A 27,915-nucleotide genomic window follows, 5' to 3' on the forward strand; every position below is an offset into this window, starting at 1 on the left:
GAAAACAGGCGAACAACGTGATGATTATAGAAAAAAATAATGAATCAATCCGGAAAACCGTTAATCAGATAAGAATGAGAGGAAGTATTTCTTCTAAACGAATATTTTAACTTAAACACATCTTTAAGTGCCAATCGTAATTTATTTCACCAATTATATCATTGATAGACAGTTGTAATGTATTCTTAATTTTTTTATTCTGATGAGTTTTTCTGAAATGTTTAAACTTAATTTTTATCACATTTAGTACTCGTAAATATCTAAAAGCTTGAAATGTTCCAGGATTATAAAACTTATGTTTTTTTCATATTTTTACTACTCGGTAATATTATATACATGATATATATTCCAAACAAAAACCTAACTTCAGTTTTTTTCAAATTTTACATTTTGCGGTACATTTCGATGTCAACGCTTCAAAATGACTCATGCGATGTTTGTATTTACTGTTTACTCATATGTTTAGTTTTTATTATCATATTGCAATCGCGGAGATTCATATAGATGTGTATTTCTACAGAAAAACTACTAAAAAAGAACATTGAATTTCAAAATAATTTTAGCTCCTACTGGTTTAATCACGACTCGGTGATGTCTTATTCTGTTCACTTGTATTGCAACGAATAACACGAACCAGAATAAGGTATATAGGAATCAAAAGAAGCGAACCGATGTTCAAATCTCGTACATCTATTTTGAAACAACAAATCAAATAAAAACAACTAAGCTTGTCCGTTATACAAAATCTTCAAATAAGATTACAAGATGTGTACATCGATGATTGCGTTTAGCTTTCAATATAATGATAATGTCAAAAACGATTGTTAAATCTATATTTGTAAAAATTGCAGATAACTAAAGTCCTATCCAGTGAGGAAAGAAATGATCTTCAACGTTTAGTACTTTTTCAAATCGCGAACCCTTTACAGCAGCATCCTTCATGTATATCACATCTCCACCAGTTAAGTAGCTGATCCACCAACCAAAGGTTCCTATTGTCATAATTGTGTGGTCACAGGCAACTAAAGTTGCCATGTCGAGTTCTCTTTGACCTAATGATATATATGCTACTGGAACATGAGAAGGCACATTTTCTATAGACCACGACATTCCATCTGATATCACAAGGAATAAAACAGCTTCATATTTTTTAGCGTAATAGTTAACAGACCTGTTTAAATACTCTGGTGAAGCTATTTTATACCCATCATCATAACTTGTCACCTTATCACCTCTCCTTATATGAATACCAACTAAATTAACACTTTTGCGAGATTTTATTTTCCACCTTTGTAGTATTTTATCAATTGTCTGTTTTGCTTTATTTTGTATATGCTTTCTAAATGTTAACTGCTTCTTAAGCTGTTTATCATACATGTAAAAATATTTCCACGACTGAAGGCCATATCCAAGTTGAATGTTATCAGTTGAGCTAAAGTTCATTAAGTTTTTATGGTATGTTGGAGATGCTCTATCCAAAACTTTTCGGAACCCTTTACATAATTCCCTTGATTCATTGAATGTCTCACTAATTTCAAAAACTTCGCTGATTTCAGCATCAGAAGGTATGATAAGATTCATATTCTTAGACTTTGCTGCAGAAAACGCAGTTGCGAATTGAAATAATCTATTTCCCAGTCCACCTTGCAAGATAGGACATATTGAACCCTTCATTTTCTCGTTCAAGCTATACGAATGTCTTGTGATTGTCGATTTTATGTATAAAGGCACAGGTGAAAATGTTTCAGTTGTAGATTTTCTTCTTAAAAACACTGATGATATAATTCCAGCCGATTTTAGTATAAAGCAAACTAAGATTAGAATCAGGCCACCTAAAATATAGAAAAACGTTTATGTGAGATTTCATTAGATATGTCCGTAAAACAAGTTTACCATTGTGGCAAACGGCAATGCGCTTGATCCTTGTTCATCCTTATCCGGTCTAATCTGTGTTTTCTTATAGAGAGCAGTTAAGAAATATCTGTTACGTTATAAATAATGCATATTTCTTGTCGTATAACACACCGAGGGGTGTCAGGATTGATCAAACGAAAGACCGACTTTCTTTAGGTAATTTTGACGCCACGAGGTGTCTTATACTTTAACAAAAACCTTAAAATATGCATTATCTGACTTATATACCATCAATACATATTATTTTCTTCAAATATTTTAAGGAATAGTATCCTATTTTCCGATCACTTTAAAAAGGGATATTCTTTTCTTAAGTCTGTAGGTATAAACACGCCTTACAACTCATTTTTAATGTGAAATAAAACTCACTTTTTGTATTGTAAATAAAAACCCAAATTGGCAACAACACACGAATTAAATGCTTAAGTACTCTGTAGTTTGCATTTTGATATTGACAAATAATGACCTGACGCAGGTCAATAGTTTATGCCTTGCAGCACATTATATTGAAAGTTGGTATCATCCAGGTTGGTTCTTCAAAATAATGACTTGTCGCTCTGAAAGGAAATAACTCCATAAAGGTATATAATGTTTGATAATTCTACTAAGATAAAAACTTTGTAAAGGTAAATATACATTCTGGTATATACACATTATGCATTTTTGTCTCTATAATCTGTCATATTAACATATACTATAGATATCTATATTATTTATCTTTTGGCAAAAAAAGGAGATGTGGTATGATTGCCATTAAGAAACAGTCCAACAGACACCAATTGACGTGAAAGTAAGCTATATAGTTACTATAGGTAAAGCCTTAAGCAATAAGCAAAATCGATAATGTATAGTAAGCCTTAAAAGGCTCGATCATTACAAAAAGTTAAACAATTTACTTGAGAAAGTCAAAACAACAGTTGAACATTCTGGATAGTTGTCTCATTGGTAATTAAACCACCTCTCCTTATTCTTTACTGTAAAACTTAGTTGGAAAGGACTTGTTAACTAATCACACACGAAAAAAGTAAAATAACAAAATTACCGAACTCCAAGGAGAATTTCAAACGGAAAGTCCCTTATCAAATGGCAAAATCAAAAGTTCAAACACATCAAACGAATGGAAGACAATTGTCATATTCCTGACTTAGTGCAGGCATTTCCTTGTGTAGAAAATGGTGGATTAAACCTGGTTTTATAGCTAGGAAAACCTCTTACTTGTATGACAGTCGCATAGAATTCCATTATATTGGCAACAATGTGTGAGCAAAACAAACAGACATTATAGGTAAAAATGACAAAAATTGGGGTACCGCAGTCAACATTGTAATATAATCTTAATCACTATAAACACAAATAACTATTTCAACAAATAAAAACATATCGGCATATAGACACTCTATAGACAAAGTACATAAGCATAAATGAAAGACAAGAATACAAAATTGACCATAGCACAGTAACACAATAGCGGGATGTATAAGTACCGAGCCACACCAAAAGTATATAACCACACAAAATATTTTGACATTTCCATTACAATTGAGTAAATGGTGATGTCCATATAACGGCAATCTAACAACTTTAAGCAAACAGTTTTCTTCAATATACCAGTATCTACAGCAATGCTTAGATTTCTGTTAATTAATTTTATAACCAGGCCAAATGAAGAAACAAATGTTGGGCTATATAACACTACACCAGAAAATACCTCGTAATAATCATATGTTTATAGTATGTAAAACAACTGATAACTATTTAAGTCTTGTATTACAGTTGGGTTGTTCAGTTTAATATAATGTTTAAAGGCTATAACACCATGATCAATTTAAATTTTTATATATTAATGTTAAAGAAAGCTTATTTTGTTTACTTACAAAATGTAATAATCTTTTTCTAAAAGTTTGACTTCAGTTGGTTAAGCTAGAAAGATAAGAATAGTGGAGAAACTTTTTAAGGAAAGGAGATATTTGAAACTAATTATTTGATTGTACTCATCAGTTCTGCCTCTACTTAAAAGCTATGTAATGATGACGAACAAATACTGTGAAAGGCATAGTTACTGAAATCTAGTTCAAAGCCAACTTTAATTAATAAACAAATCATATTTTTCAAGACTATTTACACTTTCAGCGGATTTAGTGTAAATAATTCATAAAATAGCCCGATAAAAACATGACAGTGTGTATAAATATAAGTATAAATATGATGTCAGACCATAGGATTTCATACCTGTAAAGCAATACATATTTTGTAATGGTTAATTATATCAAGACCAAATGCAATGTTAGTACCGATAAATTTTATAATTATTCAAACATCGATCTGAATGCAGTCTAGAAATGATAACAGTAAAAAATAAGTTTATAAAAAATCAATAAGTTTACGTAAATTGTGTTTAATTTTAATGGCTTTATACTCAGCATCACCGTAAGAAGTAAAATATGATTTCGAGTGTAATAAGCTGAAGGTTTCTACATATACAGTTAAATTTCAGAACCAGATTATTGTATTGATGAAAAAATTTAGTAAGGGGTTTAAGTGACTTGTTGGCACAGATAAAGCAAATGAATCGAAAAATATAAACACCTTGAGAAGGATTTAAAGGAACATTATTTCTTAATTTAGGAAAATTGCAAAACGTGAACAAACCATCCATTTCCAGTACAGTTAAATTTCAGAACCAGATTATTGTATCGATGAAAAAATTTTGTAAGGGGTTTAAGTGATTTGTTGGCACAGATAAAACAAATGAATCGAAAAATATAAACACCTTGAGAAGGATTTAAAGGAACATTATTTCTTAAATGAGGAAAATTGCAAAAAGTGAACAAACCATTTTTACAGTTTTTTTTTATAGTTGCCCATATTAAACAGAAACAATAAATTCCAGAAAAGGAAAAGTATTGCGGTTTATATCAAAATTCGTTAGAGTCAATTGCCTTGGTAAATTTTGGCAGTAAAAATAGAGAACTTTTGGTTATCTAAACCAAACATATAATCAAGATAACATTGAGTTTTAATACCTCTTTCAATGCAATTAGACATTAGACGGCTCTGTATAATACTTTTTTTATTGAGATTCATTAATTGTCATTTCTGATTTTATTCTTTGCCGTTTCAAAAAGATATAGCGTCATGTGTGCTCAAGCGGTGGTTAGAAACTTATTGAGAAGAAGGAACTAGTCATCATAAAATCCGAAACCGATGATGACGACGGAAAATAAATCCTGATCTTTTTTGCTTATCTCAAAATAGATAATAAGAAGGGAGGATAACAAACTGCACTTTGTATACTATATTTAGGGGAGAGAGCCATATTGTTTCCTCTGATCAGGAAGACTAAGGGGTGACACACAAAAGAGTTCTCCTCATTTAGTATCATTGATGTGTTCAGAAAGAAGATTTGCAGCCTTAATAATCTCAGTAATTAATTTCAAAGTATATTTGGCATATTTAGAATTTTCATTAAAGAAGAAGGTATTAAATGAGTTGTAGCAATATGATTTCCATCAGATATTTCAAAGAAACATTTCATCAAATAAGAAAACATCTGTTTGATTGGATTTTGTGGACGTGTATTGTAGAGGTTCGGAAATCAAAACTGCCCATCAAATTCACTATTAAACTTTTTTTTTTTATCTTAATTGGTCATTATACTGCGGTTAAGTCACTACTGTTCAGCCAATTCGCTTGTAGTCAATCAAGATCTGTTCAGACTGTTGTTATTTACATGCACACATCAACATCATACTGAACTGTCCGAAAAGCTACAGAATAGAACTGAATTGACTGCAAGCTAATTATTTGAACAGTGCTGCATTTACCACAGTGTTCAAGTCTAAAACTTGACTGAAATACTGAACATGACTGAATAATTTTTTGTTTAGACTTTTCAAAGTTGTTTAGATCAAAATGGCCATTTCAGACTAATATTTATTCATTAGTAATTGCTGAGATCATCAGCAGCACATAATTTGATTTAAACAACCAAAACGTTTGTACCCTAAAACATAATTAATGCCATTATTTGTACATGCCTCTATTACAAAAGTTAATTACAAGTTGTAATAGTTTAGTAAAGGATTTCAAAGACATATTATGTACAATATAGGTATATACATTCTGAAATTCAAACTGACCACAGCTACGATATACAGACGATACACGTATGGAGAATGATCGGCGAGGGGAAGAGTAATGCACTGTGAATGATGCACGCACGATGAGTATTGGGCGTAACATGGATGATTAAAAGATAAGGAGCGATGAGATTTACACGGACGATGAATGCACGAAGAGTGATGAGCGTTACATGAATGGTTAACACAATATACATACGCGGTGATTAATGAGTATACAAAAACTATATATCACAAAGTAGCAACACGCAAGCATGGTACATACATTGATATTGCAGCCGGTACATACATTGTGTAGGAAATTACGAGTGATATCAATATGTTCGCTTTTTTCCTATGCATTGTAGTGACGTTGTCATAGAAAGCACTATCATCTCCTCCTAGTTTCAAGTCATTTTAGAATTATAAAGAGGTAGACCCATACACGATTTTTAGGTAGTTAGAAAACATGTTGAAATGGTATATTGTATTACCGTGGTTACCTTTTGATACGAGATTAGGATACAATTAATTGGTCGATGAAATGAGCATAATCAAAAAACAAAACAGACAGGGCAAAATTATCTTATTTTTTACTAATCATTATAGTACTGGTTATTACTACGAATTTCCATTTGGCTATCTTGTCTGCCATAAAGAAACAAATCACGGGGCATCGACTTCTTTCTGTGTTTTTTGTATTTCAGGCTTTTTGCTCAAGTTACTTTGTGAGTTTTTGATTTTCATAGTAAAACATGCAGTCGCTTTGATACACATTTTCTTTTTCAATTAATATATCATCTTATGCGTTTATTTCCCTCCACTTAAGGAGAAATGAAGATAACTTCAACAAAAGAAAACAGATAAATAAAAGATTTTGATACATAATGAACAGATACCAGTTAAAAAGTGACATTATAAGGTATTTAAAGGACATAGAAATTTAATCATGCCAAGAATATGTCTTTCATTAAAGACTGTTTGAATTTAAAACAAAAGTGACCGTTTGATGTATAATTGTTTTTAGTGTTTTTTTTTTATTATTTTGCAATAGATTAAGGAAAATTATCTTTTTACATGTGAAATGCCAAGTAATCGTGACGTATGCATTTGATTTAGTGGGTTGCCAGTACATTTATTTCGGCCTCCAAACTACAGTGCAAATCTGCAATTGTTTCATGTAGTTTTCAATGACATGCACATTATAACAAATATTAGCATGATTTTAGCATTAGTTGCATTTGATAGTTGGTTGTATTACATTCAGTGGCAACTATAAGAGGCATAATTATAAGGATAAAATTTAATATGATATAAATATGAACCCGGAAGTACTGATTTGCCACTTTATTTTAAAAAGACATTGTCATGTCGAAAACGAATTTTAGGACTCGGTGGCCGAGTGGTCTAAATAGTCAAACTACTGTATCACTAGCCTATCAACACTGAGGTTGTGAGTTCGAATCCCGCACGTGGCAGGTGCGTTGATTCCAATCTTAATTGAGTCGGATTGTAAGTTTTCCTACCGAAGGTCGGTGGTTCTCACCTGGCAATCCGGGCACTTCGGCTTCCTCCACAAATAAAACTGACCGCCGCAAAATAGCACAATAGTGCTGAAAGTGGTGTTAAACACCAACCAATCAATCAAAAAACATTAGACTTGTTTAAATATATGAAACATACATGACTTTCTTTAACCAATGTAAAGGTTTTTGAATTCACTCCACATTTCTAATAATGATAACGACGAAGTTGAGTATTTCTAACATTCAAGTCAAACAAATATACCTTTTGAGCTATTAAACCAACATGATCAATGAAGAAGGATACACATAAAAGCTACATGTGCAGATACAGGTTTTGAAAAGACGGAGGCGGCAAAACAGCGTTAGGATTGAAACTAGTATAAACTCTATGCATTAAACATATATGTAGCTCCATGAGAAGGACTTGGGTCCCCTGCCCCTTCAATCAGCATCTGAGCTAACAATTCACCTTAATTATGTCGGACTTAAGTCAACAGTATATGACATATCCATGTAAAGGACTAGATTTGATGGATGCATTCTGTATATATAAGTGTTGATCTTTGGCTTGACGTGATGGGGGACAGAACTGATTTATATATGTTTGTCTATCAAAATAACTATTGTACCTGATAATGAAGAACAGAATCTATTGAACAAAAAACATTCTCCAATGGAAAAACAATCCTAGAGTTAACAATTGAAATAATTCATAATACATACCTTTTAAAATAGTGCGTCGGATTTGCATTCAAGAAAAATGCAATTAAATCTGAGAACGTGTAAAATATTTATTTTAATGAAATGCAAACTTATACCCTGAATTTTATTGATCTAGCCGAAAATTAATATATATATATATATGTATATATATACAAGTCTAAATTGAAAACAACGTTCAAACCTATGATTGCGTTGGATAAAAACCGCAATTTCTATACCTGTGCATGCAAAAAAATTTCTTTATAGAGGGGTCTAAATACAGCACAAATAACATTTTTCAAAAGACCAAAAAAGTGAAAAAGTATATTTTAACAAAACGCATTTGACTAGCAGGTCGAACAACGGGTGTTCTTAAACCCTGCTGACTGCCATGGCGATTGCCAAATAAACACAATGGATCTTAATTATTAATTTAATACCAAACAGAAAACAATAAACTTGCGGAAAAGATGGTATACCGCAAACATGAGGTTCAAAAATTTGTACACCATATCCGGACTTCGACAATTAATGTCTCTTCAGTGATGTTAGGAATCGAAACGGTATTTGGAAGGCTATATAATTTACCTCAATTTGGGATTGACTCTTGAATTTTGAAGAGTCGAAATAGGATGAACGGATCATATAAACCCGAAGGCAAATATAATACGAAAACATATAAACAAGACTTAATTGAAAACAACGTTCAAACCTATGATTGCGTTGGATAAAAACCGCAATTTTTATACGTGTGCATACAAAACAAATTTCTTTGTAGAGGGGTCTAAATACAGCACAAACAACATTTTCCATATATATATATATATATATATATAAATTGGAAACCCGTTAAGACAATTTGAAATAAAAACCCTTGTTTTTTTTTTATTAAAAACGTTCTTTTGGGATTCTTGAAATATTTGCATGTTGATTTACAAAAGTTTTTAAGATGAAACACTTTTTACAAGATATCTATTCGTGTAAAATCGCCACTACGAATTAAAGTTTGATATTTTACCTATTAATCCGCAGTCCACATAAATTGCTTGAAGACTTGACAACCTTTTATTTGTATATCCTTGATGAAATGCCCTCATATGCATTTGAAAATCAGGGTATGAGACAAATTAAACGCATACTAACGGGATATCTGTAAGGATATGGTCAAAACTTCAATTAGAATATCAAAGTTGAATACAAATTTGCCAAATACGTTAGAATAATCTAGGGTAGTTCAACATTGGAAAAAAGACTCTGGTTGAACGTTATTAAAAAGATATATTATAAGAAGTTCGTTACTAGGACTTATGTAAATTTTATAGAACAAAACCGAAAACAGGAGATTTATATTTGCCTTTTCAAGTATAAGGCAACTAAATAAAGTTAATTAAGTAACAGAATGCACATGAGAGTTAACCTATTTTTAAAACAAAACAATATACGTGTAGATATGAAAAATAATGCTTTCATAATATCTCGTTATTCAAAAGATTTTTTCCAAATCCGTACGTAGTGGTTATTTAAAACTGAAAGCATTCATAAATGTTACAAAATAAATAGGCTGAATGAATGACACCCGATTTAAAATGAAAATCCGTTGAGTGCACATTACACGCTTAAGGATGAAGGCATAATGAGCGCACGTTACATGATTAAGAATGAATGAACATTGAGCACACGTTGAATGGAAAACACACGTTACGATGCAAGATGAGCGAACGTACGATGAATGGACGATGAATGAAAGGAACTTGAACACAGAATGGACGATGAATGATAAATGCACGTAAAATAGGCGCGTTAAAGAATCTAGTCAAAGTTGCAGATAAACAAAAAGTTGCTTGGCCGAAAATAAAAAAGGACAAAAGGACAAACAACAATAACTAAACATCACATAGTAAACTAAGAACTGAGCAACATTAAACCAACCAAAACTGGATTGCCCCGGGAAATTGTGCAGTTCTTGCTCCATATGTAACACTTGTCGTTTTGCTTAATCAAGTAAAAATCCTATTATAACAATATATAAGTAGCTTTAGGTAATGTAACAATCACGAAGACGAGGACGGAATTGTTGTTAAGGCTAGTGGAAATATTCGTATTCATATGCGACACTGGTATTCCATACAGGGCAACCAACCCATGATGGCGTCCGTAAACCTTTCAAATGGATGACTTCTCCTTTACCACTTGGATACAACAAACATAGATACATCATATATAAACACATGATTTCCAATATAAGGGTGTTGATAGGCTGTTACATAACCATAGGTTCAAACCGTACTGTTGCAAGAACAAAGATTTCTTCATCAATTTTAAGTTGAGCTAAAGGGGTTAGTATGATAAGAACAATTGATTTGCCCCTTAAAATTGTAAAAATAGTGAATTCGTTTGAGCCTTTCAAAATTGTATTCTAATGATAATTTAACATGTTAATTTAATCAGGACGTTTTACTGCAGAGAGGTCACTTGTGATGTCACCATGATGTAATTAGTCTGTTTCAATGTTACACCTTATTTTTTGACAAGATAGATATGAGCAACAACTTTATTCAAAAGTATATTTTACAAAAAAGAACTTTGTTGAAAATAAATCGTTTTGTTTAAGCAATTGCATCTGAATGATAATGCCAAGATCTCGAAATTAGCTATTTGGCAGTTTTTGCGGTTTTGCTCCTATTTTAGGAAGTCTGAAGCTCTGATGGAAAAAAAACAAAAGAAATACTGATGTCTGACAGAATAATGTCTTAAAAAGCATTTGAAGCATATTATTTCGTAGATGTATTTTATACCTTCCGATTTTCTGAATCAAGGGGCAAAAATAGTGGACTTATCATAAATTCTCCATAAAGACGAGGAATATGTAATCGTTAATTGTATGCTATTAAAAACCTAACTGAAAGCCTTAAACAGTTCATCACGTGTGTTGGTCTTAAATATCCATTGAATTCACATGTTTGTGCTTTTGTGTGTTTCTAATGACCGTTACTTCATATGAGCACTTCGGATACACAAACGTAATATATTGCTATAAAATTGAGAATGGAAATGGGGAATGTGTCAAAGAGACAACAACTCAAACAAAGAGCATAAGACAGCCCAAGGCCACCAATGGGTCTTCAACACTGCGAGAAAATCCCGCACCCGGAGGCAGTGAAAATGGACGTCAGACTAAACTCCGCAACATACAAATGAACTAAAATTTAAAAAACATACAAGACTAACAAAGGCCAGAGGTTCCTGATTTGGGACAGGCGCAAAAATGCAGCGTTAAACATGTTTTGTGAGATCTCCCCCCCTCCCCCTATACCTCTATCCAATGTAGAATAAACAAATACTCAGCAATACGCACAGTAAAACTCAATTGAAAAGAAGTCCGAGTCCGATGTCAGAATAGGTAACAGAAGAAACTAAGCAAAATGACAATGAAACATAAATTAACAAAGGATTACTAGCAGTTACTGACATGCCAGCTCCAGACCTTAATCAAACTGATTGAAAGATTATGTCTTCATCATATGAAAATCAAGCACAATCCCTCCAGTTAGGAGTTTAGTATCATACCATCATAAAATATATGAGAAGAACATAACCCGTATCATGCCAACAACTGGTTTTAGAATAAATGTGTTTATTTCCAATGCAAAAACCCTATGCGTGAATCAGTATTAATTCCAAACTATGCCATCTTCAATGACCTGACAACAGTATCTTACCTATATTCCTTCTGAATAAGTCTGTTTAAAGGTTTGGTTAGCTTTTATGTTCATTTAAATCGATGGAGAACGTCTGTTGCAAAGTTATCTTGTATTTTAAATATATTGAAGTATGTTATAAAATAAAATTGATGTCACTACATTACATGCACTGGAAACAGGTCAAAATCAGCAGTGATGATTGTTTTTGCATTCTATTTGTTTATTATTTATTATCATAGCACGATTTAATTTATTGAATAACATGTTGTTTTAACCAACAAGTGTTATTATCCAAAACGACAGAAACAAAAACTATTGATCTGTATGTTTGACCATTTTCATGACACAATGTAAGCCGAAGCTTACAAGGCAAGGTATTGCTCGATTAATGATAGCTTCATGTGTGTTCTCAAGTTATCCTGTCATTGGAATGATTTAGTGAGGGTTGTGATGACTTGATGTCACTGAAGCATGGGTTCAAACCCCGCTTAAAGAAGAAAACAATAGTTGCAGCAAATTTACAGAACTAAAATTGTTAAACTCAATTTCAGACGAAGTCAATACAATTGTATAGTTAGACCTGTATAACCTTTGTTTGCCAAATGGATAACGTCTTGCAGGAAGTTGTTACATATAGATAGATGTATGCAATATGTGCGTGCATGGTTGATATAATCATCCTTTACGAAATAAAATAACAGTTCATATTGAAAGTCCATTATCTTCTTACCGCAATAACTCATGTGCAGTGTTACAACCCTAAGAATCATAAGAAACATTTTTCAACCAGAAAAATCAATCGGGTGTGACCAGGAAATATTGCTGTTTGAGCACAAATACCAACATAATTTGCAAATGTGTATTGAAGCATCTTTATAGAGAATTCACAATTCACACAATACACAGATATATAAGTGGCCGTTCGTGTCATTGGCGGTATAAACATACCGTATGAAATTTTCAACGCGTTGGATTTTACTGTCAATGAGTTGGTTTTCACTTTCAACGCGCTGGTTTTCACTTTTGACGCGTTGGTTTTTATTTCCAACGCGTTGGTTTCACTTTCAACGCATTGGATATCATTTCCAACGCATTGGTTATCATTTTCAACGCGTTGGTTGTAAAAGCTAACACGTTGATTTGTAATTCATACGGTACGAAAAACCAACGCGTTGGTTTTCAATTCTATACCGTAAGTTTTTCATTCCATACCGTAAGTTTTTCATTCCATACCGTAAGTTTTGCACTTTTGTCAACCAATCAAAAACTTTCTTACAAAGTATTATCTAAATAAGAGTTACACTAATGACTGTACTGATGACAAGACACTGACAGGACCAAATGAGAAATGCTAATAATTTTTTTATTTCTCAAAGGAATTATCTCAAATTTGAAATATACTAAGATTTCATCATTTAATACATAAATGTATTAAAGAAAAAAAAAAAAAAAAACGAAACCAATTATCAAAAGCTTGCGAAAACATGACCTGACCAAAGTTGACAATGACCTGAACAACATCGACAATGACAGGATCAAATGAAAATGCTAATAACTTTTTTTTGTTTCTCAAAGGATTGTTAAGGCAAGACAATTAGAATATTTATGATTGCCAATGAGACAACTCTCCATGCAAGACCAATTGTAAACAATATGTCACAGTACAGCCTTCAACATGGAACCTAGGCCAGCACTGCAAAGTAAGGTAAAAAGGGCACTTTAATGACCAAAATGAAACAATTATAAATAAAGAAGGGTGCTTTTGCAGAATTTGTGAGTGATTTTGATGAGTATACACAGTAATTTAACTCTTCTTATAACATGACCTCTTTAAAAGCTTTGGAAATCTCTCTTATAAAAATAAGGAGATGTGGTATGATTGCCAATGAGACAACTATCAACCAAAGTTCAAATGAAGTGGATGTAAGCTTGTTTTTTATGTATCATTCTTTAGGCAAAAATTAAAAAAAATAACTTTAAATAATCTTGATTGGTAGACATAAGTGCAAAACTTACGGTATGGAATGAAAAACTTACAGTATAGAATTGAAAACCAACACGTTGGTTTTTCATACCGTATGAATTACCAATCAACGCGTTAGTTTTTACAACCAACGCGTTGAAAGTAATACCCAACGCGTTGAAAGTGAAAACCAACGCGTTCAAAGTAAAAACCAACGCGTTGAAAGTGAAAACCAACGCGTTGAAAGTGAAAACCAGCGCGTTCATAGTAAACACTAACGCCTTTAAAATTTCATACGGTATGTTCATACCGCCAATGACACGAACGGCCACTCATACAGATATTACATAACAGCCAATTATTTATGATAAACTCCATAACACATTCGAAAAGTTGACTTCAGATTGACCATCAGAACCCAAGAAAAGTAGTTTCAAATCCATTGAATCCAGATTTTTAAAAGGATTGTTTTGATATAAAAAAAATAAGGAGATGTGGTATGATTGCCAATGAGACAACTATCCAACAAAGTTCAAATGCAGTGGATGTAAGCAAGTATAGGCAACCATACGGTTTTCAACAATGAGAAAAACCCATACCGTATAGACGGCTATAAAAGACCCCGACATCACAAATATGAAATAGGTCAATTGAGAAAAATAACGGCCTAATCTATGACAAAACAATTTACGAAAAACAAATATGACAGACATTAACCAATAACAACCATTGAACTACAGGATAGATCCTTGGAACAGGCACATAAAAAATATTTATGAGCGCTCAACCCTCCCTTTTTCCTGGGACAGTGGTGTTTCAGCATAAAATAAGAACAAACTATAAAAATCAGTTGAAAGGGCTTAACTAATCAGATTGATACAATGAAGAAAAACATCTAATAAACACAGCTAGTTCAAATCCAATAATATCTGATAAAATAATAGCATGCATCTAAGACTAAATTATTAATCAGTACACATCAAACATCAAATAGATTTAGTGTAAAAACATTAACTGTCAGACAAAAACATGACCTTGTGCAAAGCGAAACTATGTGTATCGACAGATTGTAGTACCGTGAAAGTGCGTAATGTGTAAAACAATAATATTTAGTACAGTTTTAATTTACTGATAACAAGATCAGTATTTAAACCAATGACAACAATTTTCAAAGATCTAATTACAGTATTTAACTGGAGGATTGATAAGTGTATCTAGATCGTGTATAAATTTTGTGTAGAATTTCTCGTGTTCAATTGAGATATCTAAATCTGGGAAAGGGCAGTAAATGCTGTTTATATTTGATTTATTGAAAGTAAGTTTCTTTGGGTAAATTTGGCAGTATATTTAGACAATTCTTGATTATATAACAAAAAAAAAAAATGCCAAGATAACGGTAAGTGTTGTTGAATTTATCAACTAAATGGAATTTAGACGGGTCTTTACTGAGTTTGGCCATAAACTGTTTCTTTATAGTACAGGACCAAGTCTGCTATTAAAGGGGCACAATTGGTGCCCATAGAAATACCTACAACCTCTCAACAAACTTTTTTTGCCGAAACGTACTTAAACGTTGTCAAGGGTAAAATTTACGGCTTTAATCATCTCATCACCTCTGAGTACGTTTTTATGCAAAACACTTTAGGATTTCCAACTTAGTTTTAATTTCATCTCCTGAAATTGCACAATCTTCCAAAATTAAGAACTTAAGTAGGCATTAGTAAATACTCACATTTAACTAAGGCTTTTACCTCCTTCGCCTTAAAAAAAAAACATTGTATTGATTAATCTAATGTTTAGTATATACTTAAACACTATACACCAGAATATAATTAAGGTCTTTCCTTTCTTAATGGAAAGACCTTACTGTTATTCGTTTGTTTATTATTATTATTATTATTCTTTTTCCTCCGCCGTTTTCAAAGTCAAAAGTCAAGAAAAGTACGCAACGTATCAAAATGATCTTTGGTACCAAGTATCGGGTTAATAAAAGCTATCTTGTATTAGGGGCACTAAAGTGTACTATTTGCCTTATAGGAGTTATCTCCCCAATTACAAAAACCATTGTTATCGCTACTCTTCATAAACTATAAGAGTTAGCGGCAAATGTTTTTTTTAGAATGTTCCTTGCCATATGTCGCAACTTTAAATAATTTTAACCGAAGCGATCCAGTGACTTCTTATAGGAGTTATTTCCCCTTGAATATTTTACTTTTCAATATGCATATGAATCTCATGAACCGTAAGTTGTAAAGGCATAGGGTCTTTTGATTTGAGATCATTGGACCATAACTTGAAAATATAGGTCAAGGTCAAAGGTCAAGGTCATATATTAGATTTTTATATGTCTTTAATTTCCCTATAATTCCCGAATGGTTGTAGATACAGAAAATTTACATAGTGAAAAATGCTTGGTACATGAAGGGGCAACTTTGTTACATTATGACTGTATTGATTTTACCAATGTGTAAGGGACATAATCCCCATTGATGGTTTCTAAAAAGACATTATTAGGCAAAACTCTTAAACAAAAGGTCTTACATCCATAGAGTCTTGTGCAATTACATTGTGGAGCAATGACCTTGACGAAGGTCACAAGGTCAAAGGTCAAGGTCATGTAAAAAAGGCAAATTATGTGTTTTTGGCACTATTTAAAGAGTTTTATGTGTGGTTTAGTGCTTTTGTAGGTTGACATTGACCTTTAACCTTACTACTTGTTAAGTGATCTCTCAAAAGATAAATTCCATGTGTTTAGATATAGTATTTAGGCTTTCTATTCCGTCTTTGCATGATCAAAGTGGATCCGTTTTCTGTGTTAACCAACCAACCAACCAACCAACCAACCAATCAATCAATCAATCAATCAATCAATCAATCAATCAATCAATCAATCAATCAATCAGTCAATCATTGCATGCATGTTTCTGTCTCATGTGTTTAATATGGGGACCAAGATCTTATTTGTTTCTATTTCGATTGTTTAAAGAGACCATATCCCACGTGTTTAATCAATCAATCAACCAACCAACCAACCATTCAATCAATCATTGCATGCATACATGTTTCCGTCTCATGTGTTTAATATGGGGTCCAAGATCTCATTTGTTTTTTTTTCCCGCTTGTTTCAAGAGACCACCATATCCCACATGTTAAATTTATTAACCAACCAATCAATCAATCAATCAATCAATAAACCAACAAACCAATCAATCAACCAATCATTCATTCATTGTATGCATGTTTCCGTCTTATGTGTTTAATACGGGGTCCAAGATCTCCTTTGTTTCTTTTTCGCTTGTTTCAAGAGACCCTATCCCACGTGTTTAATTAATCAAATAATCAATCAATCAATCAATCAATCAATCAATCAATCAACCAATAAACAAACCAACCAACCAACCAATCATTCATTCATTCATTGATTCATTGTGTGCATGTTTCCGTCTCATGTGTTTAATACCGGGTCCAAGATTTCCTTTGTTTCGCTTGTTTCAAGAGACCCTATCCCACGTGTTTAATCAACCAACCAACCAATCAATAAATCAATCAACCAACCAACCAACCAATTAATTAATTAATCAATCAATCAAGAAACCGACCAACCAACCAACCAACCAACCAATGATGATGAAAATAAAAATAGTATAACAGTAAAGATACATATATACAGCTTTGTTTGGATTAATTAATTTAGAGTGTTGTTTTAATTTTTGTTCTAGATTACCAATATTTCTTCTTCTTATAACATATAATGCAATGTTATTTCTGATTAGTTATTTAAAAGGCCTCAAGAAAAGTTTCTTTGATAGAATTTAAAAAAAATAAGTATTAAAATACTTAAACTTTAATTTGTGCTGATTAAAGATGCAATCATTTCATTATTTTGTACTGTTTGTACATCAGGATTGGTCGTTTTTCATAAAATATGCTGAATTTCAGGAAAAAGATACTAAATGTTTGTTCGCGTTGCTTAAATATGCAAATATTTCTTCTTTCATATCAGAAATAATCCAACTTTAATTGCAATCAGTCATAGTTAATGCATTCAGATAATTACTTATATTGTATAAGATATGAATAATTTAAGGATAGATATACAGACACTATTGTTTTTATTAAATAAGAATTCAATAATTTCTTTTTTTTAATGGAAATTATTGGAACGCCTATGGCTTTTTGTACTTTTTATGGTTCAGGATTGGTACTTTTTTTCTAAAATCAAAATAATATCTGAGAAAATATACTAAAATGTTGTTCTCATTGATTAAAATTACCAATTTTTCTTCTTTTGATAAAAAATAATGCAATGTTATTTGTAACTAGTTAATTCAAAGTTCTCCAATAAGATTTTTTTGTAAGAATTTTGATATGTAGGGAGAATTTTACTCAAACTTTTGTTTTGTGTTGTATACAAATTAAGTAATTTCTTTATATTGATAGAAATTATGAACCGTCATTTGATTTCGGTACATTTTGTACATCAGGATTGATTGTTTTTCATAAAATATTCTGAATTCCAGGGAAAAGATACTAAATTTTTGTTCGCGTTTCTTAAATATGCAAATATTTCTTCTTTTATACCAGAAATAATGCAACTTCAATTGCAATCAGTCATAGTTAATGCATTCAGAACGGTAGTTTTGTATAAGATATGAATAATTTAAGGATAAATATACATAAACTTTTGTTTTTGTTAAATAAGAATTTCATAATTTCTCTATTTTAATGGAAATTATTGACCTCCTATGGCTTTTTGTACTTTTTATGGTTCAGGATTGGTTGTTTTTTATAAAATCAAAATAATATCTGAGAAAATATACTAAAATGTTGTTCTCATTGATTAAAATTACCAATTTTTCTTCTTTTGATAAACAATAATGCAATGTTATTTGTAACATGTTATATTAAAGTCCTCCAATAAGATTTTTTTTGTACAAATTTTGATAATGTAAGGAGAATAATACTTAAACTTTTGTTTTGTGTTGAATACGAATGCAATAATTTCTTTATATTGATAGAAATTATGAACCGTCATTTGATTTCAGTACATTTTGTACATCAGGAGTGGTTGTTTTTCATAAAATATGCTGATTTTCAGAGAAAAGATCCTAAATTTTTGTTCGCATTGCTTAAATATGCAAATATTTCTCCTTTTATATCAGAAATAATGCAACTTCAATTGCAATCAGTCATTATAAATGCATTTAAATAAGTAATTTTGTATAAAATGTGAATCATTGAAGGATAAGTATGCATAAATTTTTGTTTTTGTTAGATACAATGCAATAATTTCTTTATTTTGATAGAAATTATGAACCGTCATTTGATTTTTCATAAAATATGTTTAATTTAAGGGAAAAGATTCTAAATGTAATGTTCGCATTGCTTAAAAATACAAATATTTCTTCTTTTATATCAGAAATAATATTTCAGTCATTATAAATGTTGTTCGCATTATTTAAAATCACAAATTTCTCTTGTTTTGTTAAAAAATAATGCAATGATATTTGTAACCAGTTATTTCAAAGGCTTCATGATTATTTTTTTTATAAGAATTTTAATATTGTAAGTAGAATAAGGCTTAAACTTTTGTTGGTGTTGAAAATGAATGCAATAATATCTTCATTTTGATAGAAATAATGAATCACCATTTGATTTCAGTACTTTTTGTACATCAGAATTGGTTGCATCTTATAAAATATGTTGAATTTAAGAGATCAGATACTAAATTCAATATTCGCATTGCATAAAAATACAAATATTTCTTCTTTTATATCGGAAATAGTGCAATGCAATTCCTATCAGTCATTATAAATGCCTTTAGATAAGTAATTTTTAATAAAATGTGAATAAAGAAGGATAAATATGCAGAAACTTTGTTGAAATAGAATGCAATAATTCCTTTATTTGAATGGAAATTATTGACCGTCATTGGATTTTTGTACTTTTTATAGCTTAGGATTGATTATTTTTTATTAATTTTAAAGACTATCAGAAAAAATATACTATAATGTTGTTCTCGTTGTTTAAAATTACCAATATTTTTTTTATTTTTAAGAGAATTTGCAGCATTTTTATTTCCTATTTGTGATTTGTTATTTTAATGGCCTCGAGATAAGTTTGTTTAAAGAATTTTAAGATTATAAGGATAAAATACTTAAAAATATTTAAAAATAATACATCGAAATTTGCAGTAAATGATCATTTCATTTTATTTTCAAGAGCATTTTCGGAAAATAATAAAATCAATGAAAATCGCGATAAACACCGTTTTAGAAATGTCCGGGTTTGAAAAAATATTACCTAAATTAAAACGAAAATGGCCATTCTTTAATAGTAATATTTAAATTTAGTTTTATATGCATATTTTTTTTCTTTTTAAATTCTTAAAACTGTGCTAAATAATAAATAAAAAAAGATGTTGATCATTTGTACTTGAAAGTTTTGTATTTTCCATGTCGCCATTTTAATTAAATGAAACGAAACTAAGATTTCGTAATTTGTATTAGTTTATCATGTGACGTAGTAGAGTTCAATCCGTCAGAAAGGTCGATCGGTCCTATCCGTCCAATCCGTCCGATCAGTCAAATACTTTTACTATAAGTCTGACGGATTGGTGACGTGAGTTTGACGCGAACTTGACTGATCGGTGACTGATCGATGACCGCTGATTGATCGCTAAAACAGTAACGCCTAAGGTTGCAAGTACTGTATATACAACCCAAAAATATTTCAAGAATCAGGATAAGTGTTATATCGTGTATTGAAATCAACCTTTAATATAAATATAAGGAGATGTATTATGATTGCGAATGAGACAACTATCCACCCAAGTTCAAATGAAGTGGGTATAAGCAATTATAGGCACCCGTACGGCCTTCAACAATGAGAAAAACCCATACCGTTAAGCACTGTACATGTATTAATAAATCTATTAGTGAAAATACCAGCAAATACAAGTTAAATCTTAACTTTTGTTCACACATTTGTCCATTTCAGAAGACAGTATGTATAGCTGTATTTGGCTTTCAGGTTTTGATATTTAGTTCCATTATTGCGTCATTGCTTTTTTTTTCCTTTGTTTTTTTTATTTCCCATTATTTTCTGTAAGTATGATGTATGGTACTTTTTTTTCGTTACCTTTCCTGTCATTGTTTGTAAATCGTGTGTCATTCCTTATTGTTATTAACTAATCGAAATATTAAATGCCGATAAAATCACTCATGGTAAACATTGTTCTCCTGCGTTTATTATCGTTATTGTTAATATATATATCAGTTTGTAAGTCGGTTGAACAATTTACCATCAAAAACATCGCAACAGGAGTGCTTTTTCGTTTATCGAACTTTTTAAATCTTTAGGAAACAAAATGCATTGTGCATGACGGTAGTTCATTCTAAATCCCTTATATACCAGGTAATAAGCTATGAGAAGGTATGATCAGGACACTTCTTGACCCCCTCATTCGACAATGAAAAAGTATTATGAACCTAATAAACCACATTATTTTGTTGTTTAAGAGAAATTTTGTCTGTTATATCATTATTTATAATCATGAATCAAACCTTAAAAATTTGCTCTAGTGATTAAAACTTTTTGCATTTTTAATGAAACACTGCATAGTCGGAAAAAAATATTGTCAATCTGAGAGGATTTGTCACTTATACTTACAAATGACCCTAAGCTTTACCAGAATACATATTTTGACTCAAGATGTCTTACACAAAGGTTTGAATAAGGCCTAAACATATCTGTGCGTAAGGGCTTGGCTCATAACTTATATTTATCGAAATTACGAGTCAATTACGTCAAATGCAACACGAGTTTAATGTATAAATAAATATATTTCTTTTCGTTGTAACTTATTGGTTTCTACTGTGTTTAATATAGTTATAGTATTTATATATTCAAAACTGGTAATTAAGAGCAGTTGTAAACGGGTTCTTGTAATATTAGATTTAGATAAATGGGTGATATATGCACGTTTAATCCTTTGGCGTTTTAAAGGATCGAGTTCTTTTATACTATACAAGTAAAATTGTTGAGTAATCAGTTCATCGAAGGTGCTCACAGTAACTGCAACGTACGGTTAATCGTTTATTGTCATATTCATGAAAATGGATCACAAAGAGTTTATGTGCATTTACATATAATGATGTGTTGGACAAATTGTTGTATACAAAATGTATATTTCAATATTAATAATCATATTAGATAATCATATTGTTAAACATTGTTTGAAATAGAAAATAAATAGTAATGCGAGCAACCACATCTTAATTAAAGTTTTGTCTTATAATGTTATAAGGAATCTAAATGAGGTCAAGCTATTGGCTTGCAAGTCAGTTATGTATCATCGCGGTTTTCATGGCTCATTTTTACGAATATGACCAAAACTGATTGCCAATAAAGAATAAATATTCAATATCCCCTTCAAGTAAAAGTTTGAAGCAGAGAATAAAATGCTTGATTTTGGTGGGTTTGAAATGTGACTTTTGGAAATAAATTGCATAGTAAATCTCTCAAAACAATTATGTTATGGAATAATTTGAACATTTTTTCAAGATTATGTAGCAAGTGTCTCTAGATAACAGAAAAGTCTCTGATCTGTAAGTTGACCGATTTTGTTCTATTCCCGATTAAAACACCCGATATGGCACTAAATGGAGTGATTTCTTCAGTTGTTGGTATTTGCCTTGTGGCCAAGAAATTCTCAATTTTCTGAAGCACTAGGTATATCCATCTATGTTGGGTTGGGTTCGTGTTGCTCAATAATTGGCTTTCTGTGTTAAGTTTTTTTTTTTGTTGTTTCTTATCTTTTCGTTTTTACTGATTTAAGGATTTTCATTTGCCAATTTGTTTCTTTTCTTTTTTAAATGGAAACGTTTGTATTATAAAGGATCCATTTTGAAATCGAATACAATAACAAAACATACAATGGTGTGAGCACTTGACAGACAAAATAAGCAGGTTATTTATTTAGATCAAAAAGTTTTGATACTGCATACTGTTTTCACATTTACACTGTAGGAGATATACAGTTTTTGTAGTTTTGCAAGTAACATAGCAAAATATTGTGCATTTCGAACCAGTGGAGTGACTGTTAAACGTCTGGGTCGAAAAACATCCTACATTATCCAAAATTTTTTCCGAGCCACCAGTACTGGCTTTCAGTAAGCCCAAAAGCCTTAAAGACTTGGTTGTGAGAGCCGATTTATCATCTTAACCAAGTTCTTTGTCAGCAGAATCTTGGTAGGGTTGTGCGACTGCAAGCAAAAACTGAACACCAAGACGTTAAACAGTCATTTCAATGGTACGAAATACACTATATTTTCAGAGTAACTTGCAAAACTACAAATACGGTGTATCTCCTAAAGTTCAAATTGGTAAACAGATTGCTGGTGAGTCAGAAAAGCTATATCACGAACGTATGAACGGACATCGTAGTGACAATGAGTGTAAGCCAGAACGTCCTCTCGGTCGACATTTGAGATCCCCTGGCAACACTAAGGCAGATCTAAATCGACCCACTATTACCATCTTTGACTACACAACTGCTTGATCTATAGAGGAGAGAATCACTCGAGGAAACATTATGGATAAGAAAATTAAGAACGTTGGTACCAAATGGGATAACTGAAAAGTTGTGAGTCTAATCACGTAGTGCTATTCATTTTGGTTGTATAACTAAACAGTCTCTGTGGTAACTGTTTTACCTTCGTCAACTCTGAAATTCTAAATTCATATCAATTCAAATCGCACAGTGCTATCAATTTGGGATGTATGATTACGCAGCCACAGTTGAAATTACTTAACCTTTGTCAACTTTGAAAATTTATGATTATACCAGTTCAAATTGAACAGTACTACTGTAAATTCAGAAATTATTGCGTACATATATTATTGCGATTTTTAAAGAAATGCGAGATTAATATTTGCGATTTCGGGAAAAGCTGCCTACAGAAATAAAAATCAGATATCATAATGCGACTTCTTATTATTGCTATACGCATCCAGTCGCATTATTCGCATTTATTAAAACCTCGCAATAATTTCTGAATTTACAGTATTCATTTGTGATGTATAAATACGCAGCCTCTGTTGTAATCACTTAAACTTCGGCAACTTTGAAATTTTTGAAATATACCAGTTCAAATCGAACAGTGCATGAACTAAGTCAGAATAGATGTTTTCCATTCGTTTGATGTGTTTGAGCTTTTGATTTTGCCAATTGTTAAGGGACTTTCCGTTTTGAATTTTCCTTGGAGTTCGGTATTTTTGTTGTTTTTACTTTTTATTCATTGAGGATGTATGTCTAAGTTGTTTCTGTTGTAATAACTTTTCTTCCATTTCCAATAATAAGAAGTCGCATTATGATATCTGATTTTTAGTGACTGTAAAATGTAAATATACTTATTTCTAGTGACTGTATAATGAATTGAATCATTATCCCATACGGTATATAAAAATTGTTGAGTTAGATTGCTGACAAATAACAAATACATATTAAATAATAATATAACATCTTCACACGCTTAAAACACATGTCTTATGTCTATCTCTAGATTCGCCTTACGTGACAAGGTAACACTACGACTATTGAAGTTATATTTTTATATAGCGGATGTGGTCGTGTGGTCTAGAGCGCTGGACATGAGGCTAAGCGATTGGTGCTGTAGTGTATCAAAGGTGTGAGTTCGAATCCCGTTGAGGGACAAAAATTTGTCAGCATAAAAGTCTAATTCTAACACTGTTGGGTGTAATTTTCAGACTTATATATATATATATATATATATATATATATGTATATATATATATATATATATAACCAGTCTAAAAGGGTACAACATCACCAAAAATAACAATAAAATGAACAAATGTAACTATAAATATTTTGGATAACAGATATCCTTCATCAGTATGATCACGATGTAAAATGAATCTTATGAATCTAATCTGATTATGAAACTATAGCAATCTTGAATTCTATACAAGAAAGATATTTTAGAGTCGGAAATTTCATATGTAAATTTAATTGACTGGTGGGCGTTGTTTGCATGTCTGATGAAATAATCCAATTTTTGGGATTCAATCCATTTCATATCAACATCTTCGATGAAACGGAACCAAGACAGAGGTTGGGATAAAGATGCTGAAATAATTTGTTTCTCTAATTTGCCCATGAAAATATTGGCGTAAGACGGTGCCATTTTCGTCCCCACCTGTTTATCTGTAGGTAATGTTCATGAATTAAATTTACATATGAAATTTCCGACTCTAAAATATCTTTCTTAGACACTACTACATCTATAAAGGACGGTGCCATATCAACAGACCTCTACTGTAAACCTACAGATAAACATCAGTACCTTTCTACCCAAAGCTATCACCCAAACACTGTACAAAAAGTATCCCGTACAGTCAAGCTCTCAGAATAAGGAAGATTTGCTCCTCTGAGGAGGCTGTCACTAAACGGTTACAGGAACTTCGCGGATTTTTGACCAAACGAGGTTATAAAAAATGTGACATAGATAAGGGGTTTACGCGTGCCAACAATAACAGCCGCAATGACCTGTTACAGTACAAACAGAAGAATCGCAGTAAAATAGTTCCGTTTGTTTTAACATACAATCCTGCCTTTACTAACCTTTCATGTTTGATCCATGCTAATTGGCAAACTATTGCCAAGCACCCAAAATTATCCAAGATCTTTCCCAATCCTCCTGTCTTAGCTTTTCGAAGACCAGCAAGTCTCAAAGACTTATTTGTGAGAGCTGATGTCTCCTCTAATAAAAGCGGTTCAACTGCAGGATGGTGCAAGTCGTGTGGAAACAGATGATGTCTGACTTGCCAACAAATACTAAATACCTAAACATTTACTTGCCACTCCACTGGGTCTGTGTACACTATATTTTGTAATGTAACTTGTAAAACCCAAAATGTCGTACTCCTTCTTGAGTGTCGATGTGGCATGCAGTATGTTGGCGAGACAGAACCGCCATTCAACAAACGCATGAATGGTCATCGAAGTGACTATACCTGCAAGCCCGACCTCCCCGTAAGTCGTCATTTGAGATCACCTGGGCACGCCCAAGCTGATCTCAAAAACCTTACCATCACAATCATAGAACACAACGAGGGTTGGTCAAGGGCCGACAGACTTGCTCGGGAAAGGTTTTGGATAAGAAGGCTAAGGACAGTTTCCCCAGAGGTCATAAATGAAAAAACATAGAATGTTTCACTCATTTACCCAACCATCACTCAATTTCCTGCCATCACTCATTTTCCTACCATCACTTATTTTCCTGCCATCACTTGTTTCCAGTAACTCCGGCTTCTGTACTAGACTCCTACATGTTTAAGGATTTTTTTAATTATACTAGTTTTAATTACAGGGTTCATTTTGGGATGGATGTAAAAGTACGCAGTCACGTTCAATTATTTTTCTTGTCATTATCAAACTGCTATTTATTTGGGGTGTTTAAATACGCAGCCTCTGTTTTAATTACTTTTTTTTTAAAATATTATACAAGCTTAGATCGGTCACTGCTGTTTATTGGGAATGTATTTCCACGCAGTTGTTGTAACATCTTAACTGTCGTCACCTTTGGAATTTTAAAGTTGTGCAAGCTCATATCGCAAATTATTACTATTTTTATTTTAGGTATGTCGTTGCGCCGTGTTTGGAAATTTAAGAATTGTACTAGCGTCTCTATGATGTTCTGGTAAAACTGTTTTTTGTATAGAATTCAAGATTGCTATAGTTTCATAACCAGAATAGATTGATAAGATTCATTTTACATCGTGATCATACTGATGAAGGATATCTGTTATCCGAAATATGTATAGTTACATTTGTTCATTTTGTTGTTATATTTGGTGATGTTGTACCCTTTTAGACTGGTTATATATTATATTTTGTAGTGTACTGTATCATAATTATATGATCCATCGCCCCGTAAGATTTATCGTTGGCTATTATTCAGTCATTTTATATATATATATATATATATATCATATTCTTTTTGTGTAGGGGAGTAATTATTCACCGTTTGTTCTATTCTTATATAATATTTTACATATTCAGTACTACTTTAAATTAGTCAGGTCAGGAATATGAAAGTCATTTCCATTCGTTGTATGTGTTTGAGCTTTTGATTTTGCCATTTGATCAGGGAATTTCCGTTTTAAATTTTCCTTGGAGTTCGGTATTTTTATCATTTTAATTTTTTACAGAAAGTGTTTCTTCTGAATTTTTGTCCCCAGCGCAACGGGTTTCGGTGGACATAGAAATACTTGGCGTCCGTCCGTCCGTCCGTCCGTCAAGTCTTATTAGCGGTCTCACGTGTACAATTATTGCCAGATTTTTATGAAACTTATATCATAGGTTTATATTAGCAATGTCTTGGACCAATGCGAAAATCAGAGCCGATCAATTACTTTCAAAAGAGTTCTGCCCGTTGGCAACATTAATTATATGGAAAATTGCATCGTTAGCGCTCTCATCTCTACAATTCTTGCCAGAATTTTATGAAACTTATATCATAGTTTTATATCAGCAATGTCTTTGACGAGTTCGAAAATTAGTGCTGATCAATTATTTGTAAAAGAGTTATGCCCCTTGGAAATCTTATTACACGTTTATTGATAGGTGAACTCTTCAATCCGTTTAAATCCCCGAGGTCATGTTATGACATATGTATATTAGTTTGAGATATATAATGCAATTTGAATGCTTTTGTTAACCTTGGGACCGTAAATTTGGTTCGAGTCATCCTAAAATTCGACTCATCCAATTTTGACTCATCAGGAGTCGACACACAGATGTTTATATAGAACAAAGTTCAGGAACACGGAAAAACTTCGACTCATTCGAAATTTGGAGTCAACCGAGTTTGAGACAACGAGAGTTAACTGTATATGGAAAATTGCACCGAAGGCACTCTCATTTGTACAATTCTTGCCTGATTTTCATGAAATTTATATTATAG

At 31.9% G+C, this 27,915-nt stretch overlaps 1 protein-coding gene across 3 annotated transcripts; it reads right to left on the reverse strand.

Moving 5' to 3' along the window:
- Positions 1 to 674: 674 nt before the first annotated feature.
- On the reverse strand, positions 675 to 21,493 carry LOC127725258 (galactoside alpha-(1,2)-fucosyltransferase 2-like). Of its 3 annotated transcripts, none has more exons than XM_052232138.1 (3): positions 21,065 to 21,165; positions 15,657 to 15,684; positions 675 to 1,832 (listed from the first exon to the last, which is right to left on the reverse strand). In XM_052232138.1, the coding sequence occupies exons 1-3, from the start codon at positions 21,095 to 21,097 to the stop codon at positions 856 to 858; spliced, it is 1,038 nt and encodes a 345-aa protein (XP_052088098.1). In that variant the 5' UTR covers positions 21,098 to 21,165; the 3' UTR covers positions 675 to 855. The 3 variants fall into 3 exon arrangements, 2 of the variants coding, with proteins under 2 accessions (XP_052088098.1, XP_052088091.1); XM_052232131.1 differs by lacking the exon at positions 21,065 to 21,165 and adding an exon at positions 20,872 to 21,043; XR_007992894.1 differs by lacking the exon at positions 675 to 1,832 and adding an exon at positions 11,929 to 12,448 and having other exon boundaries at positions 21,065 to 21,493.
- Between the last annotated feature and the right edge of the window lie 6,422 nt (positions 21,494 to 27,915).

This window comes from Mytilus californianus, unplaced genomic scaffold (genome assembly GCF_021869535.1).
Source record: "Mytilus californianus isolate M0D057914Y unplaced genomic scaffold, xbMytCali1.0.p SCAF_1, whole genome shotgun sequence".
Lineage (NCBI taxonomy): Eukaryota > Metazoa > Mollusca > Bivalvia > Mytilida > Mytilidae > Mytilus > Mytilus californianus.

Excerpts from the sequence above, each read along its gene's own strand:
- LOC127725258 (XM_052232131.1), bottom strand. The coding sequence starts at position 20,910 with ATGTGTGAACAAAAGTTAAGATTTAACTTGTATTTGCTG. Across the intron at positions 15,685-20,871 it reads GATTTAACTTGTATTTGCTG|GCGAAGGAGGTAAAAGCCTT; the intron begins GTATTTTCACTA and ends TTTTTTTTTAAG. Across the intron at positions 1,833-15,656 it reads GGTAAAAGCCTTAGTTAAAT|GTGGCCTGATTCTAATCTTA; the intron begins GTGAGTATTTAC and ends TCTATATTTTAG.